Raw genomic sequence first — 17,758 nt, 5'->3', positions numbered from 1 at the left:
GAGAACAGAGATAGCTATTCCCACTTTGGGTGATGGTGTTGGTTTGCTTGCAGTAGCATGGAGGCCCGATTGTTTGTTCACTGATGAGGCTACGTCATGCAATTGGACCCTTTTTTTATTAAAAGATTGGAAAAAAAAACCCAGCTGAGCTATAACTTCCATCTGCAACGGTCGGCCGAGCTATTCAACGGCGACCAAAGAGAAGGAAAAAAAACCAAACCATGCGCATGATATTGTCTCCCATGGCGAGCTGATTTTTTTGTTTAAACGAGACATGGTCCACGATGCCTTCACGCATCTGCCAGCTGGACAAGGGTTTTGCTGTTGATGTGGGGCAGCTTTTTGGCTGGAAAGTGGAGTTACGTCATGGCATGATGGGATTTGATGGTTGCGTCTTGGCGGGACCAATTGAGATCGGCGTTGGTCGATAGAGAGGATCCACTTTTGCTCGATCTCTTGGCAGGGAGGAGAGGAGAGGAGGGGTTGTTTGCTGCTGCTGCTGCTACGCAAGAGGCGCTGGTGTGCTGGTTGTTGTGTGTGTGGATTGGGTGAAGGGAATAATAATACAAATACCTACTGCTGCTGGCTGGCGCGGTAGGTGGTGTTGATCTTATGACCTGTGGTTTGGTTTCAATGACCTCATACTTGTTTGGTTAGTGTAAAAGCCTCTATATCTTTACTTCTAGCTGCTGCTGCACGGGCTTGTAGTTCGGGACGAACCTCTTGTCTTTTGTTTTTTTCATTTTAGGATCCTAGGAAAAAGGAAAGGGACCCTTACCACCAACAGCCAACCATCCAATCTTGTGTTTCTCCACACTTGTTAAACTCGATCCCTCCCCCTCCCGTCCCCCCGGCTCCAGGCCCAACAACCTACCCACCCCAACACCGCTTCCTTTTTATTTTTATTTTACTTTATCTCTCGATGCATTTCAAGCGACTTTCGAGAGGACATTCTCTCCGCAAACCAGAGACGTCCGCCACTGCCTCTTCCGCCTCCGCTCAGCAGCAACCGGAGAAGTTACAGACTACCACAGCACCAGCAGAGAGTAGTGTTATTCGGGAAGAACCAGCGACAATGTCTACTGTTACTTCGCCTGTTGAGCCCTCGAGGCAGAGCACGCTTGCGAGCAACCTTAGTGACGAGGCTGTTCCTGAGCACGATCCCAACACCGTGAGTGGCTCGTTTTAGGGCAGATGGTATCAGGGGGAATATACTGACATGTTTGCGATTTAGACGGCCGGCCTCCTTGCGCAGAGGTTGCAGGCATGGAAGCATGCTGTCGGTTACCTCGAGGAGTACGTCGAGGCGGTCGAGAAGGTGCACAAAAACTCGTCCAAGGAGTATGAGAGGGTTTTGAAGGTGCGACGAATCCCCCGTTATTTCTACAGCTTTCCTAGACCGCAACTAACCTGCCCTCCCCATCATCAGACCATCTCCAAACCCCTCCGCGAAGGCGAGCACTTTGATCAATCCCTCGGCGGCGTCGCCGGCTTCTTTGAAAACATGCGCGTCAACACCCAAGCCCTGATCAACACCAACGCCGAGACGGAGAAATCCATCAAGGGCTCCGTCCTGCCCGTGCTCGAGCGCCTCCACAAGGAAATCAAGCACAAGGCCAAGGAGCTCGCCCACGGCGCGGAAAAGGGCGCCAAGGAAGTCGAAAAGGCGCGCAACACGACCCAGAAGCACATTGAGCTCCTGGGCCAGCACACGGCTGCTTTTGAGTCTAGCGGGGCCAAGCACCACCCTAACGACGACCCGTATGTCATCCAGCGGGGCGTGCTGCACAGGCTGAACAAGCAGGTCCAGGAGGAGAACAATCAGCGTAACGATCTGATTGCTGTGCAGGCGAACTTTCAGGAGTTTGAGGCGCACGTCATCGGGACGGTGCAGCAGGCCATGGAGGCGTTTAACAGCTTTGTTGGGGGCCAGGCGCTGAAGGTGCAGGCGCTGTATGCGGACATGCTTGGTTCTGCGCAGAGGATCCCGCCCGATTTTGAGTGGAAGGGGTTTGTCAAGAGGTCGGGGGATAAGCTGGTTGATCCGGCGGAGGGGCCTAGGACAGTGGAGGCGATTCAATTCCCGAATCAGAATCATGCTTCGACCAAGGCGCTGATTGAGGGGAGCTTGGAGAGGAAGAGTAGGAATAAGCTCAGCTGGGGGTATTCCACGGGTTACTATGTGGTTACCCCGGCCAAGTTCTTGCACGAGTTCAAGGATGATGATAACTACAGGAAGGACCCGACGCCGGAGTTGAGTATTTACTTGCCGGATGCGATTATTGGTTTGCCGGCCGGGGAGAAGTTTAACGTCAAGGGGAAGGACAAGAGTGGTGGGTTGGGGGGCAAGTTGTCGGGGAGCAGCGAGTTGAGCTTCAAGGCGCACAGTCCGGCCGAGGCGATGAAGTGGTTTGAGGTTATCAAGAAGGTGGCGGGGGCTACGCCGGGGAGCCCGACGGTGCCGAGTCCGGCGGAAGAGGTGAAGGTCAATCCGGTCGAGGCGGCGGCTGCGCCCGCGACGCAGGGGGTTACTGGTGCGGAGGAGAAGCCGAAACCGGTTGTGGCTGTTCCCGAGGCGAGCACCTCGGCGGCGGCGGATGCTAAGGCTCAGGAGGCGGGGGTTGCGCCTGCTGCTGCTGCTCCTGCTGCTGCACCTGCGGCGGCGGATGAGAAGGCTGCCGTGAAGGCTTAGGGGGATCTTCAGGGTGGTGGTTCTGTTGGGAGGAGGGTGGCTGGGAGTTGGGTTGATGGAGTTGGGGAGGAGGGAGTTTGGAGCGTGGAGGGGTATGAGGATGAGGAGGGGTATACCATGTTCTCGAGGGAGTGATGTTTGTTCCTGGGCGGGAGATTGTCATTGTTGCTTGCTGTTTTTGTTTCATGAGTTGAGAGAAGCCTAATAATACCCTGAGTTTTGTTGTTGTTGCATATTTGTCTGCATTAATTATGATACTTCGTGCATGGGCCATGAATTCGATAAAGATCAACGCATATGACATGTCCAGCAAAAAATACGGCATCTCCCTTCTTACACCCCTTCTCTAACGCCAACCTCCGGTGCTATATCGCCCCCATTTTGACCACCATTACCCCGTGGTGACCTCGCACCGCTCATCGCCCACTTGAAGCTCCTATTCAAGCTCCTCAGTGAGCGTGCATCGAGCTCATACCACACCCTCGGCACGTCCAGTTCGTCATAACCATGGTGTTCGCCCATCTCTTGAAGCGAGCCCTGGGGATTCAGGAAGAGGACTGGCCTTCCTCCTAGTAGCTCTGGTTGCTGCTGCTGACGAGGGGATTGAGTAGTGCTGTCATTTTGACTCGGCGGCTCCAGTATGCCAGCCCCTGTAAGAACAAGAGTAGGACGCCGACTATTATGCTGATCACTGTGCTTATTGTGATCGTGTTGTTGTTGTTGTTGTTGTTGCTGATGGGAGTGTTTTTTTCGGGGGTTGGTATATCTGTTTTTGTTTTGTTTTTCATTAGCAAAATTGTAAGATGACTGCGATGAGCAGACTCACTTGTTGTTATTGGAGTCGTTGGTGCCGGGCTTAAGGTGGGAGACAGGCAGGATGTTGTGGTGATGGGAGTTGGGATAGAAATGGGTTGGCTTATGTCGGAGGGTTCAGAACCTTGGGATGTCGTCTGTGGAAGCGTGCTTGTGGATGTTATGACAGCCAAAATTGTAGGTGAATGTTCTAGGTAAGTCGTTGCTGGCGATGGTCTGGTTGTGGTAGAACTGGTGTTTATCGAAGGGGAAGGGGGGAGTGGAGGAAGACCGACAAGTGCTGTGCAACAGTCGATGTAGTGCTGGAATTTGGGTAGGATGATCGTGTCTGGCTGTGATTTTCCTTGGAAATACACAACGCAAAGCCTGCAGGCTTCATATAAGTCCCGGAATGCCGAACCTGCCGTGCAAAGTTCTGGCTTGGTCCCAGTGCGTTGGGCCTCGGTACGAGCGTCGCCTGTCAATTCATCAGTCAAAATCTCCGTGTGCTTTGACGAGAATGAGGTTTATCAACCATACCACACACAGCAAAGCAAGATGCTGGCACGATGATGTCGCCGTCTTCTCGTTTATCATGAAACAGACCCATAGCGGTTCGATCTTTGCCAACTGCCGTACCGTAAAGATGGCTCAGAGGGACTTGTAGGTGCTTGAAGAAGTCATCATCTAAATACTAACACAGGTAAGGCCGGAGGTCCACTGGAGTTCATACATCAGTGCGTAAGTAAGTGAAGCTGATGATGAGGCTAAAGACTCCGAAGGTGTCGTTGACCAGAGATGACCAAGCCTAAGGCCCAAGTAACGTTGTGGGTTGTGCTCTGCCCCGGAAAGTTTGGGGTACCATGATACCTGCGACCTGGGTGGTTAAATGAACGATTGTATCTTGGCATCCGGTAGAGCCTGCTAACTCTTCTCAGTAATCGCGTCTGCTACTGTCCTTGTAACCAGGTTAGTCTTGCATATGAAGTTGGAAGTGAGGAATAGCATCATGGCAGCCTCTCAACTTTTTCCTGTAAGCTCACCAAAGATCAGATAGTCTACAATACTGACTAAGATCACATCTTTCCAAAGCTCTGGCCCCCAAACTAAACAATACCAGTTGACCAAATGCTACAGTCCTTTGCTTAGAGGATGGACGAAGCTCTGAATGGGTTTCGCCGTAGGCCCATTACGATCGGGTCACCATGCCCAGCCGCACCAAGAGCTCCCCCGACGCTCAACTGTATCCGAATCTTTGGGGTGATATTGTTCTGGGAGGTAGTTTGCTTGTGAGTTTTGTCATGATGGGTAGAAAGCTTGCGTAAGGTTTCCGTGCTGGCTAGATTGTTTGCTTGAGCATTAACCCCCAACTCATTACTTGCAATGTGTGGCGTCGATTGAGCCTCAATAGAGGCGTGGCACAGAAAAAATTAGTCTTTCCCATTGAAGTTTGGCCTTGTGTCAAGTTGAAGTAACATGGTCGCATCTCAACGGCCCTCAGTACAGGGTTGCCAAGCCGGCGCCGATGTCAACACCAAGCCGGCGTGGAAGATGCCAAGCACGGCGCTCTCGCAGCAATGGGGCCGAGTGGGGCCGTGTATGACATGCAACGTCAACTCTGAGGACTCATCCTTTCTGAAGGCAAGTAATGAACCTTAGCTAGCCATAGATAGTTACGTTCTTTTCAGGGGCCGGATTGCCACTGGGGAGAGTGTAGATCGAGACCGTTAAAGAGGATTCGGTGAGGATGGCGAGGGGTCAGTGGGGGTTTTGTGTGTTCGGAGATGTCAAGGAAAAGCCGTTGCAAAAGACAGCCCAGATCAATTATTAGTTCCGGCGAGTCAAGTCAAACAAACACAGGCAGAAAACTCTAATCTCTTGGTCCACCCCGAACCATCCCCGTGCCTGCCTCTATCTCCGCGGGTGTCTTCCTTCCACATTGGATACAAGTTGGAATCTGCGGCACCTGATTGGCCCGATAAGTGTTATCATTGCACTGATATCCGCTATCAAAGATCACCATCTCCCGCGCTGCAACGTCTACCTAGGAATCCGCAAAAGCAGAGGAGTCCCACGGTCGCTGAACGAAGTGGCTGCTGCTTCTCCGGTGCCTTTCATGCGTCATTACATATTGCACTATGCTCATTGGTACACCAAATGGTCATGAATCGCCCCTGGGGCCTGTCCGCGGCCGTCTTCACACACCAACCTGCACGGCTCCGGAGATGTGCATTTCCTTGATTGCCTCTGAATGCCTACCTTGATGAGAGATTAGATATCGTTCGCTGTGTGTCCGGCCAGATGCTCTGACGATGGCAGTGCCACCATGATAGACCATGTCTACCATCCCGTCTTTCTTGTTCCTCTCCTTTTTATCACTTATCTTTCCTCTGATGTTCTCCTGGTTAGCTTTTTGACGACATTGATCCAGCCTCGCCAGCCTTGATTGACTCGGGGTTGGCTTCTCTACGACTCCCGTCTTATCTTGTCATTGTTCAACTGGCTTGTTTCTCTTTCGATAACCCCCATTCTGGACAATCCTCCTCACAGCCTGCCCACAATGGCAGTCGGGCGCAAGAAGATTGTTGTTGTTGGTCTGGGGATGGTGGGCATCAGCTTCATGTGAGCAATGAGTCAGTTCAAGTCCCTGGAATGCGGATATCTCTAACCTCCCAACAGAGAGAAACTCCTCAAACTCGATGCCAGATCGCGCGAGTACAACGTTGTAGTAGTTGGCGAAGAGCCGCATTTGGCATACAACAGAGTTGGCTTGACCAGCTTCTTTGAGCATCGCAAGATTGAGAACTTGTACCTGAATCCACTAGAATGGGTATGTCTCTGCTCTTGACGTCCATGAGCAACACTGACGCCAATGCTGCAGTACACAGCTGTACCTGACGGAGCTCTCAGCTACCACCTGAACACCAAAGTCACCGAAATCCACCCAAACAGAAAGACCATAACCTGCGCAAATGGTGACGAAGTCAGTTACGACATCTTGGTTCTGGCTACTGGCTCCGATGCCGTGCTGCCAAAACACACGCCCGGTCATGACGCCAAGGGCGTCTTTGTTTACAGGACTGTCGAGGACCTGGAGAAGCTCATTGCTTTCTCAGCGAACCAAAAGGGCACAGTTGGTGCCGTAGTAGGAGGTGGCTTGTTGGGACTCGAAGCTGCCAAGGCTATGATGGACTTGGGATGCTTCGAGAAGGTCAAAGTCATTGAGCGCAATCGATGGGTTCTCAGCCGGCAACTGGACGCTGACGCAGGCGGCATGGTTGTGGAACAAGTGCGAAGCCTCGGTGCTGATGTTTTGCTCAGCAAGAGAGTGGGCAGGATTGAGGTGACGGAGGACAACAGCGTCAAGGGTGTTCACTTTGAAGATGGCGAGTACATGGAGTGCTCGACCATTTGCTTCGCTATCGGTGTCCGACCAAGAGACGAGCTGGCCAGACAATCAGGCATTCTGTGTGCTGACCGTGGCGGCGGCATCGTCGTTGATGACAGCCTTCAGACCAGCCATCCAGACATATACGCCATTGGAGAGTGCGCAAGCTGGCAAGGTCAGACGTTTGGTCTGATTGCCCCGGGAGTGGAAATGGCTGACGTTCTCACATTCAACCTCACACAATCACAACATCATCAGCCACGATTATACAAACGCCCTGACCTGAGCACAAAGCTGAAGCTGCTAGGCGTCGAGGTTGCCAGCTTTGGAGACTTCTTTGCCGACCGTGACGGGCCAAAGTACCTTCCCGCAAAGGCAAAGAAGAAACCCGCCTCGCCGTTATCAGCAGTCAAGGTGCTCACCAATGGCGCCCCTCCGGCCCCAGTCAAGGCCTTGACCTACAAGGACCCGTTTCTCAACATCTACAAGAAGTACATTTTCTCGGTGGACGGCAAATACCTCCTTGGTGGCATGATGATCGGTGACACATCCGACTACGTCAAGCTTGTCCCCTTAGTCAAGAACCAGAAAGAGCTCGACGTCCCACCGTCACAGCTTATCCTTGGTGCCAAGAAGGAGGGTGCTGACGATGGTGATGATCTCGACGATGACACCCAGATTTGCAGTTGCCACAATGTCACCAAAGCAGATGTTGTCAACACTGTCAAGGACGGTACCTGCAAGTCCATCGGGGAGGTCAAGTCTTGCACAAAAGCTGGCACAGGCTGCGGAGGTTGCATGCCTCTCGTGACCTCCATCTTCAACAAGACTATGAAGGACATGGGCAATGAGGTCAAGAACACCATCTGCCCTCACTTCAACTACAGCCGTGCTGATCTCTACAACATCATCATGGTCAAGCGGTTGACCACATTCCAGGAAGTGATGAAGGAAGCCGGCGTCGACCCAGAGAGCATAGGGTGCGAAGCCTGCAAGCCCACGCTGGCCAGCATCTTTGCAAGCTTATGGAACAAGCACGTCATGGATAAGCCTCATCATGGTCTGCAGGAAACCAACGACAGATATCTGGGCAACATCCAGCGGAACGGCACATACTCGGTTGTACCTCGAGTATCGGCTGGAGAGATTACCCCTGAAAAGCTTGTGGTTATTGGAGAGGTGGCGAGAGACTATAAGCTGTACACCAAAATCACTGGTGGTCAAAGAATCGACATGTTTGGTGCCAAGAAACAGGATCTTATTGACATCTGGAAGAGGTTGGTGGATGCTGGCATGGAGTCTGGGCACGCCTATGCCAAGTCCCTCAGGACAGTCAAGAGTTGCGTAGGTACCACTTGGTGTCGCTATGGCATCGGTGACAGTGTCGGCATGGCTGTCCGCCTGGAGGAGCGATACAAGTCTCTTCGCGCTCCTCACAAGATCAAGGGTGGGGTGAGTGGTTGTGTGCGCGAGTGCGCCGAAGCTCAAAACAAAGAGTATGTCTTTTCACTTCTCCGTTAAATATCCCATTTCTGACATTCTCTCCCAGCTTCGGCCTCATCGCCACCGAGAAAGGCTTCAACATCTTCGTGGGCGGTAATGGCGGTGCCAAGCCCAGACATTCTGAGCTCCTCGCCAAAGACGTGCCGCCCACTGAAGTCATCCCCATTCTGGACCGCTACCTGATGTTCTACATCCGCACGGCCGACAAGCTCCAGCGCACAGCTCGCTGGCTCGAAGCCCTCCCAGGCGGTCTGGCCTACCTCAGGTCTGTGATCCTCGACGACAGCCTCGGTCTCAACGCCTCCCTCGAAGCCCAGATGCAAGAACTGGTCGACAGCTTCTTTGACGAGTGGGCCGAAGCGATCAACAACCCCGAGATTGCCGCGCAGTTCAAGCAGTTCGCCAACACGACAGAGACAGTCGAGACAATGGAGCTCGACACGGATCGCGGCCAGCTCCGCCCGACTTTCTGGCCGAGCGACGCCTCGGCCAAGGAAGATTTCGCCGGGCTGTCCAAGACGTGGTCATCGTTGACCTGGCAGCCGATGCTCGAGTCATCGTACTTCAAGGGCGCGGATGACATCCCCAACGGCATCTCGGCCGCTGTCAAGCGAGGCGACACCCAGCTCGCGCTCTTTAGAGTCAAGGGGAAGTACTACTGCACTCAGCAGATGTGCCCTCACAAGCGGGCGTTTATCCTGTCTGATGGTTTGGTTGGGACCAGCTCGTCTTCTCCCAGCACGGGTGAGGCGCCGTATGTCTCTTGTCCGCACCATAAGAGGAACTATGACTTGTCCAATGGTGCTTGCAAGAATGATTCGGAGCTGTCGATTGCTACCTTCGAGGTGGAGGAGAGAGACGATGGGATGGTTTATGTTAAGCTGCCGCCGGTTGAGGAGCTTGATGAGAAGTTGGGGACGAAGAAGTGGATGGTTAAGAGTGGAGAGGCGGGAGAGGGACAGTTGAAGGAGTTGGATAGGAAGCTGGGGTTGGAAACGCCGGCGGGTGGGAACTGGAAGGGACATAGGGCGAAGAAGCCTGGGGTGAAGCCGCATGCGGAGAATAGGATGAGGAGGCCGGTGGAGGTTATGGCTGGGGGAGGGGGGTGTGGGAGTGCACCGGATTGGTGAGGGAAATGGGTGGTTTCTTTTGGATATTGATGAGATGGTAAAATGCAACGATGGCGGATGTGGTGCTGGGAGTAACATAATCTGGGATTGCTTTGGTTATGTTGATGAAGCACATCTGGCTTTCAATGGAGAACACCTTGAACATAGAACGAGTATATTCTTGTGTTTTGAGAATGACGATGTTTGCCTCCATAGTAGTCAACTGTACCGGGCACGCAACCCTAACCCTCTCTTTGGCTTACATCTCTCACTCCCACCCTTCAACCCTTCAACCTCTTGCAAACGCAGCGAATGCGTTTTCATCATCTTGCCCAAGATCCGGCAACATTTCCTATATTTCTCGACTCGCCTTTCTCAAGGTCAGAGGGTTTTGGAAACCAAGATCATCTCGCACTGGTACCTCAGATTCTCCGGCTACCTAGGTAGCTAATTGCTTGGACGCCGCCATGCAGGACCCCCTGCCACCATGGAACACTGGTACCGCGTGCGGCTGAGGTCTCGTTCCTCGCTTGCCGATGAATATGAAGATCAACCGTTTGAAGGCTTTTTTACTTCTTGTCATCAACATTTATACATAACCTCACCTGTTGTCACTCCTTTTCATCTATCATATGTTGATGTTTCACACTCTCTAGTATAATAATCTCCAAGCAGATCATCTTCAATCCCATCTTCACACTCACTTATTACTTTGACCTCAATTTCACGCGTTCTTTCACTCTGCGCAATGTCCGGCTTCCATGAATCCGACAACGGCGGCGGCAGTCACTCAGCAACAGACATAATAACCTACATCGGCGTCCCCCTCGCCGTCCTGGGCGTCCTCCCCATCCTCTACAACACAGCCGTCACCCTCGCCGCCCTCTCCCGCATCAAGCGCATGCTCCGGCACTCCCGCCTCCCGGCCCTCACCCGCTCCGACGTCGTGAATAGGATCATCGAAGTAGAGCTCCCCCGCTACGCCGTCCGCCCGATGGACCGCTTCACCGACCGCCAGGAGTACTGGAGCGTGTCCTCGCACCGCTCCTCCATCCCGGGGGGTTCGTGGACGACGTTCAACTGGAGGACTAACGTCATTGGGTTGAACACTCAACGGGTGGAATATGCCGACCAGCTGAGGCAGCCGCAGGTGGAGGTGGAGTTTGACCAGCTGGTTTGTTACTTGTTGGATCTGGGGGCTGTGCCGGATGGGTATGGGTGGAGGATGTTGAGGGGGAGTGGGTTGTGGACGCCGGTGGGGTGTACTTTGATGACGGGGCCGGGCGGGAAGAAGGCGTTGAGTGTTGGGCCTTTGGATGGGAGTGATGGGCATTTGAGTTTGGTGGTGAATTGGGAGGGGGGGTGGACGAGGAGGAGTTGGGGGGATTTGCCTCCTTATTGGGTGCGGTTGCCGCCTCCGCCGCCGCCGCGGGTTGTGGAGGGGGAGGAAGAAGGGGGGGAGAGCATGGAGGAGGTTGTTACTGGAGGGGAGCATGCTTCTTGTGAGAGTCTTCACAAGACGGAGACGGAGACGTCGAGGCCGAGGACGCAACAGAAAAAGTCGGGGGAGTCGAGTATACCGATTACGTGCCAGATTTCTACGGAGGGGATTGTTACTGCGCTGAGGCAGGAGGCGCAGTTGACTAGCACGATTAACTTGGACTCGTTGCCTGTTGATCATATTAGGGTGCGGTCATCTTCTTCATCGGGGGCATGGTTTGCCTCTGCGGCGACAGCTTATGGGACTACCTCGCAGACGATCCTCTGGTCGTACAAAATCCCGGATGATATTCTTACTTTCTCGAGGAAGGAAACTGTACCATGTGGTGTTTTGGTCTTGCTCAATGTGGTCGAGCAATCTGCCACACCAGAATGGGCGACGACATACAACGATGGCGCTGCTGACTTGGACAAGTTTACCGCGAGGATGAGGGACCAACGGGCTGCCATGGCAGCCGAGGCAAAATTACCACCTGCCCAGAGAGCGCAAGCAGCAATGGAGAGAGTAAGAAGGGAGAACGAAATGCGGATGCAAGACAGTATGTCGCCCTTTTCACCTCACCTACCTGACAAAGCTAACACAGCCCCCCAGTGAAAGATCAGCAACGTCTCCGAACCGCTCGTCAAGAGGCCCGACTCCTCGAGGCGCTCCAATCCCCCAAATGGGACACCAAGCTCGTCGCTGAGCACAACCTGACCTGGCTCAAGAACCAATCCAGCAGCAACCCGAAAGAAAAAGTAGCGCCCAACATGGAAATGAAAGAAGTGGTTGGGACGTTGCTGTACCGAATGGTGCTGGACAGCCAGTTTACGGCGAAGCTGTGCACGATGCTGGAACTGTGGAAGAACTGGGCCGAGAATGGGGGGATGAGAAAGAGTGATTTGGAGAGGTTAAGGGAGGAGCAGGTGGTGTGGGCGTATGCTACATTGCTGGTGGCCATGATTAAGGATTGTACTGGGTTGGCCGAGGGGACGCTGGCGTTGGACTTGCAGGAGTGTCTGAGGGTTTGGAGGAATGTTAGGTTGGGTTAGGGGAGTTTTTTCTCCGTGGATGGGTTCACGGCCACGTGGAGGTTGGTCACCCGGGTGGTGAGGGGGTTTGTGATCAGTATTCTCTCCGTCTGATGGTGATGGTTGGGGAAGCGTTTCACAATGGGGTCATGTTTGGTGTTTTTTTTGGGTAACCGGCGACAAGGCTGGAGTGGTGTGAGAGGCGACCATCCCATTCTGTGGGAGGTCGTGCTTGCTGGTTTGGTCACACACTTAAAGCATTGCGCACGATGTTTTGGTCAAAAGTGCCAGCAGAGCCTTGCTTCGTTTTTTTGTCTGTTTGGCTGTTGTCTAAGTGCATCGTAGCACCTAGCTTACCATGCTCTTATCACGCAGCGTCAGGTTGTTTTGCGCGTGCTTATTAGTTACTGCGCTTGCTCAGTTTGTCCCCTTACAAGATGCCAACTTGACAACACTAAACGCCGCACACGACCCAAATATCACCATTTCCTACAAAGTTCCGAAGGGTGCCTGTAAGACGGCATTCGACGCACAGAAGCAGTTCTCTGGCTGGGTCAACATCCCAGTTGAGGGTCGGTCGACCAGCTTGTTCTTTTGGTTTATCGAAGCACGGGAGCCGACTTCGACACTCACAATATGGCTGAATGGCGGGTCTGGAGGGAGCTCCATGTCAGGCTTTTGGCAAGAGAATGGTCCTTGTGAGGTGGTAGAAAAGGATAAAGATCACCTCGAGGTCAAGGCAAGGGAATGGGGATGGGACAGGGCATCAAACATGCTGTATATCGATCTTGTAAAGTTTATTCTCTCCGCGCCAGAGTTCGTGATATTAACCAAGCCCGCAGCCCTCAGTAGGCTTCTCCTACACCACCCCCATCACCAACGGCAGCTACGATTCCTACAACGCAACAACCATCTTTCCTCCTGAACCCGTCCCCAAATGGAGCAGCCCTTGGGCCTTCATGAACGGCACATTCTCTTCCCCTTACCCGCTGAACTCATCAGCCAACACCACAGCGACAGCCCGACTAGTCTGGCATCTCCTCCAGACCTTCCTATCAACTTTTCCCCAATACAACACCCCCTCCAACTCTTCCACAGGGATATCCCTCTTCGCAAAAGGCACCACCGCCCCCCTCGCCGCCCTCCTCGCATCCTACTTCCACTCCCAAAATCCCAGCACCTCATCCACCACCCTATCCACCACCCTCCCCATCAAAATCACCTCCCTCGGCCTCCTCTCCCCCTGCGGCCTCGACCCTTTGTCCCAAGCCCAATCCTACGTAACCATGGCCCTCAACAACACCTTCCACCTCCCGCTACTAACCCAAGATCAAACCACCCCCATCATGTCAGCCTACCACCGCCGCCGCGGCTGCTCCGATCTCCTCCTCCCCTGCCGCCACCCCTCCTCCTCGACAAATTCCGAAACCCTCCTCGTCTGCCTCCAAGCCTGGGAGTGCATCTACGGCCTCACAATCCCATACCAGCAACACACCTCGAGGTCGTTATACGACATCTCCTCCCCCTCCTTCGACCCCTTGCCAAACCAGACTTATCTTACCTTTCTCAACTCACCCAAGTTTCTATCCGCTATTGGCTCACCAATAAACTTCACCGATCTCCCTCCCCCCCTCCCCGCCCTTCGGGACGACCCGCTGGTAGCCATCAAAGAGCTACTATCCCAAGGGGTTCGGATCGCCCTGCTGTCCGGCGACAGAGACTACCTCTGCAACTGGTACAGCGGGCAATCAACCTCTCTCTCTATCGCCGGATCCTTCTCGCGGTATAATGCTTTTCATACAACCGGCTACGCCCCCCTCCTCACCAACAAAACCTACACCGGCGGCTCAACCCGCCAGCTCTCCAACCTCTCCTTCACCCGCGTCTACGACGCAGGTCACTTCCCCTCTCACTCCCAGCCCGAAACCACTTTCGAAATCTTTTCCCGGATCATCCTCGGATCCTCAATCAGCACAGGCGAAAAAGTCAATCTTGCCTCCTTTGCCACAAAGGGCACCCCCGAAGCGGACAAGACAGGGCCGGAGCTGCTCGCGACAAATGTCCCCAATGCGAGGTGCTATATCCGAAAGGTGGCAGATACGTGCGATGACGAGTCTGTGAGGGCCGTGTTGAGGGGAGAAGGGGTCGTGATCAACGGGGTTTGGTATAATTCTGCCGGTGATTGGCAGTTGCCGGGGCAGAGGAGTGATGGTGAGGCTGCTGGGGAGGAGGCCGCGCCGACCTCAACGATCATGACGGGAATATTTACCACGTCACTTTCCGCGGCGAAGCCAACGTCTAGCAGTGGAGGCTCCTCTGCTTGTGACAACCCCGCGCGTGGGCTATTGATGGTGAGCGTGTTGGCTGGGTTGCTGCTGTTGTAAATCGCGTTGCCGGGGACGCGATACAGCTGGCGACAGCGGGAGACGGCCGAGCACAGGACAGAGGGAAACAAGAATACTTTAAACTCGACAATTTCCATATGGTACTGTAGAGCAGAATATTAGGCTCAATACAAAAACCAGTATTCTTCCCCATATCACGACGAGAGAGTCATGATTATAGTGAAAAATGAGCCCCAGTAAAGCAACAACGCTGAACACTTGGACGAGTTAGCCCATGAACATTCACAAGACAAACATCAAGAAGGTGATGATGGATGACTTTATCAGAAATCTTGCCATGTCACTGGCCATTTCATCAAAGCGATTGCTATGTAGACCGTCGTGATAATATTTTAAATCATCATAAAAGTCGGGGGTGGTGGTAATCAAGAAGGAAAGTGGATGCTTACGTTGAGGATCGGGTCAAAAGGACAACAGACCATCGTGCTCATCATCATGATCAAAACAATCTGCGACAGTTAGCCAATGATCACTGCAAGTGGTCAAAAGGTGATGTGGCATGGGAACATTCAGACATAGACCTTATCATCAACGCTTGAAGGGCTCCGACATATGCTTGTCAATTTTTTTGTCATGTCATCATAATGTGCAGTGGTGCTGGGGTGAGGAGTGGTGACATCGACAACGTACCAGAAAATGAGAAGAGGTCGAATGGGTGTCGAGCAATCGTCAGAGGAAATGTCTTAAAATCTTGAAGTTGGTCAGCGAAAGCTCACTCCTGCAACTTCAAAAGGTGATGGAAGTGTGTAATTTTCAGATAGGCATGAATGGTATAAAAAATAGGTTGTCCGCATCGGGAATCCCGTATAGGACTCGTCATCTAGAGTCATCATAAAAGTGTGATGGGGAAAAAAAAGTCGATAAAACTTACCCTAAAGACAACCCCAACGATCCAGGTGCATCAAACAATCCGATCAACTTCCAGGAGAGTTAGCCCGTACTCTCTGCCATGCGGCGTGTGCAAAAGACAGAGATGGATGTGCTGATCAGTGGACGAGGTTTTCTAGGCCTGTCGCGAAAGTGGCGTGTCTTGCTCATGGAATTTCGGAGCCCAGTGCCGTTTCATCATAAAGCACAGCGAGTGCTGGTGAAAGAAGCTGTCGACTTACTCAGTGACAGGTATGGATGATCTGCTTGATGGATGTTAGCGTCTGAAAGCCGCACAACCAATGGAGAAGTGAAAAGGTAAGAAGTGTTGGATTCAATCAGAAACAGCCATTTGTGTCTTCATTAAAAGATATTTCAGTCGGTAATTCCAACTTGCCGAAGCAAAGTAAGAACATCATGAAATCCGAGGATGGGAAGAGGTGAGGTTGACGAAGGGCACTGACCTGATAGCGTTGACGCCTCAACCGGTGGTGAGAGTTGTTCAAGGTCGGTTGGTCGATCGTGGTGCTGTGTCCCCATCGACCTCCACCAGGCAAATGATGCCCATCAATCAGGTGTTATGATTCCCATCCGCGACTGTGGCTCGTAGGAGGCCAGAGTACTGCTTGCTGGTCAGTCCTGTCCGGATTGCAAAGGTCGGTGGTTTGCAGCGCGGCGACAACAGCAACAAAGTTCAGACTGACGTGACAATGCTAGTTTCATACCCGAAGGTCAAAGACTCTAGTTTGCGGTATTGGTTGTGTCATCATAGAAATGTTGCTGTTGTCAAGCGCGTCTGCGGAAGCAAATGCGACTTACCAGAAGAAGATTGGTGGTTGTGATGGTTGTGGTCTGATGTTGGAGAGGAAGAAAGAGAAAAAAGTTGCAGTCGCAGAGTTTTTGAAGCTGCCCAGTTTGTGTGGGGCAGTGGAAAAACCCGCTGCGGCAGAGTGGGGCTGTCGAAAGCTTGAAAGCTTGGCCAGCTGCCGGGAGCATGGGCGCTTTGACCACATCACGTGAAGTCGCAGAGCATTCGTGTTTTGCCTTTGACTCCTCGTCCATAAGAGCACGACGCGCCGACGAAGAGCCAACGCTTCAGGGGCGCAACCACCTGTTGGAGCATCTTCAGCAGCGTACCTGTGAAAGATATGTGTACATTTGGTTCCGCCGCAACGCTGTCCCTCCCATGTATATATACCCCCCAATATTTCCTGGAGCGTCTCTCCCAAAATTTCCTTTCCCATAACATGCAACTCTCACCTTCGTGATCGCATCAACTCTCTGTCACCTCCACATCAAAAGAAGTCTTCCATCTTTGTAAGTCTGCTTCCAACAACTGTTGGTATCTCTATCTGGTCTTATCTGACATCTTTGATGCCTCAGCTGCTTTCAAGTAGTTGGACTCGCACTCGCTGGTCTCCAAATCACCGAACCACGCGAGTCGCATCTTGCACTTTGACTTCTAGACAGAGATCATCACATCTCGCAAACATGCCTGAGATAGCTGAAGGTAAGTTTTCATGACTCTCTGTTCTGTATCATCATGATAACTAACCCCAAACCCAGTCGCGCGCATCGTGCACTTTCTGCGCCTACATCTCGTCGGCAAGACCATCAGAACCGCGTCCGCTGTCGACGACCAAATTGTCTTTGGCAAGGCGGGCACGACCGGCGACGCAGTTTCGGCTGCCTTGACCGGGAGGAAGGTCATCTCCTCCGGGTCGCAAGGCAAGCTATTCTGGCTCGTCCTTGATAAGGCTCCGCATGTGGTGATGCATTTTGGCATGACGGGTTGGCTTCAGATTAGGGGCGTCCAAACATCCTACTCGTCCCTTTACCGGGACACGGACACACGCGTCGAAACCTGGCCTCCCAAATACACAAAATTCCACCTCACGACCACCTGCAACCCCGCGGTGGAAGTGGCTTTCACCGACTATCGGCGCCTGGCTAGAGTTCGTCTCGTGGACTGCCCCGGCGCTCACATTCGCAGTCATGCTCCTCTCAAAGAAAACGGCCCCGACCCTGTGCAAGACACGGACAGGTTTACGCTTGCGTACTTCCAGTCCAAGTGTCGCGCCAGTCGCGCCGCGGTCAAAGCTATGCTTCTCAACCAGAAGTTCATCAGCGGGATCGGAAACTGGGTCGGTGACGAGGTGCTGTTTCAGTCCCGGATTCACCCAGAGCAGAAATGCAACCATCTCACCGACGCGCAGACTAAGACTCTGTACGAGGTGATCCGATACGTTTGTCAGACAGCTGTTGGCGTGCTCGGTGACTATCACCAGTTCCCCTCTGATTGGCTTTTCAAGTATCGATGGAGCAAGGGCTCGGAGAACCCTACACTCCCTGGGGGAGAACCGTTGGCTCACGTCACAGTTGGGAACCGAACAAGCTGCTATGCTACTCGCTTGCAGAAGATTACTCTTGACGGTGTCCCTGTGGTCGTTGAGGAGGAAAAGAACAAGGAGGAGGTGGTGGAGGAGGAGGA

At 53.0% G+C, this 17,758-nt stretch overlaps 7 protein-coding genes across 7 annotated transcripts; 6 read left to right on the top strand and 1 right to left on the bottom strand.

Annotated features, from left to right (window-relative positions):
- Positions 1-1,075: 1,075 nt before the first annotated feature.
- On the top strand, positions 1,076-2,692 carry PODANS_4_6780 (uncharacterized protein; the record flags this gene model as incomplete). Its single annotated transcript, XM_001906126.1, has 3 exons — positions 1,076-1,171; positions 1,235-1,360; positions 1,430-2,692. The coding sequence occupies 3 exons, from the start codon at positions 1,076-1,078 to the stop codon at positions 2,690-2,692; spliced, it is 1,485 nt and encodes a 494-aa protein (XP_001906161.1).
- Positions 2,693-3,261: 569 nt separating this feature from the next.
- PODANS_4_6790 (uncharacterized protein) lies at positions 3,262-4,076 on the bottom strand (the record flags this gene model as incomplete). The annotated part of the gene is made up of 3 exons (XM_001906125.1): positions 3,262-3,458; positions 3,519-3,945; positions 4,020-4,076. Coding segments are annotated over 3 exons (681 nt in total), but the record flags the coding sequence as incomplete, so codon positions are not given.
- Positions 4,077-6,056: 1,980 nt separating this feature from the next.
- Positions 6,057-9,505, top strand: PODANS_4_6800 (uncharacterized protein; the record flags this gene model as incomplete). Its single annotated transcript, XM_001906124.1, has 4 exons — positions 6,057-6,106; positions 6,164-6,314; positions 6,366-8,368; positions 8,422-9,505. Coding segments are annotated over 4 exons (3,288 nt in total), but the record flags the coding sequence as incomplete, so codon positions are not given.
- A 727-nt stretch (positions 9,506-10,232) lies between these two features.
- Positions 10,233-12,016, top strand: PODANS_4_6810 (uncharacterized protein; the record flags this gene model as incomplete). The annotated part of the gene is made up of 2 exons (XM_001906123.1): positions 10,233-11,523; positions 11,577-12,016. The coding sequence occupies 2 exons, from the start codon at positions 10,233-10,235 to the stop codon at positions 12,014-12,016; spliced, it is 1,731 nt and encodes a 576-aa protein (XP_001906158.1).
- A 361-nt stretch (positions 12,017-12,377) lies between these two features.
- PODANS_4_6820 (uncharacterized protein) lies at positions 12,378-12,920 on the top strand (the record flags this gene model as incomplete). Its single annotated transcript, XM_001906122.1, has 1 exon — positions 12,378-12,920. A coding segment is annotated over one exon (543 nt), but the record flags the coding sequence as incomplete, so codon positions are not given.
- Positions 12,921-13,341: 421 nt separating this feature from the next.
- Positions 13,342-14,379, top strand: PODANS_4_6830 (uncharacterized protein; the record flags this gene model as incomplete). The annotated part of the gene is made up of 1 exon (XM_001906121.1): positions 13,342-14,379. The coding sequence occupies one exon, from the start codon at positions 13,342-13,344 to the stop codon at positions 14,377-14,379; it is 1,038 nt and encodes a 345-aa protein (XP_001906156.1).
- A 2,379-nt stretch (positions 14,380-16,758) lies between these two features.
- PODANS_4_6840 (uncharacterized protein) lies at positions 16,759-17,756 on the top strand (the record flags this gene model as incomplete). Its single annotated transcript, XM_001906120.1, has 2 exons — positions 16,759-16,777; positions 16,834-17,756. Coding segments are annotated over 2 exons (942 nt in total), but the record flags the coding sequence as incomplete, so codon positions are not given.
- Between the last annotated feature and the right edge of the window lie 2 nt (positions 17,757-17,758).

The sequence above is a fragment of the Podospora anserina genome, chromosome 4, assembly GCF_000226545.1.
Source record: "Podospora anserina S mat+ genomic DNA chromosome 4, supercontig 4".
Classification (NCBI taxonomy): domain Eukaryota; kingdom Fungi; phylum Ascomycota; class Sordariomycetes; order Sordariales; family Podosporaceae; genus Podospora; species Podospora anserina.
This window is presented reverse-complemented; position numbering and strand designations above follow the sequence as displayed.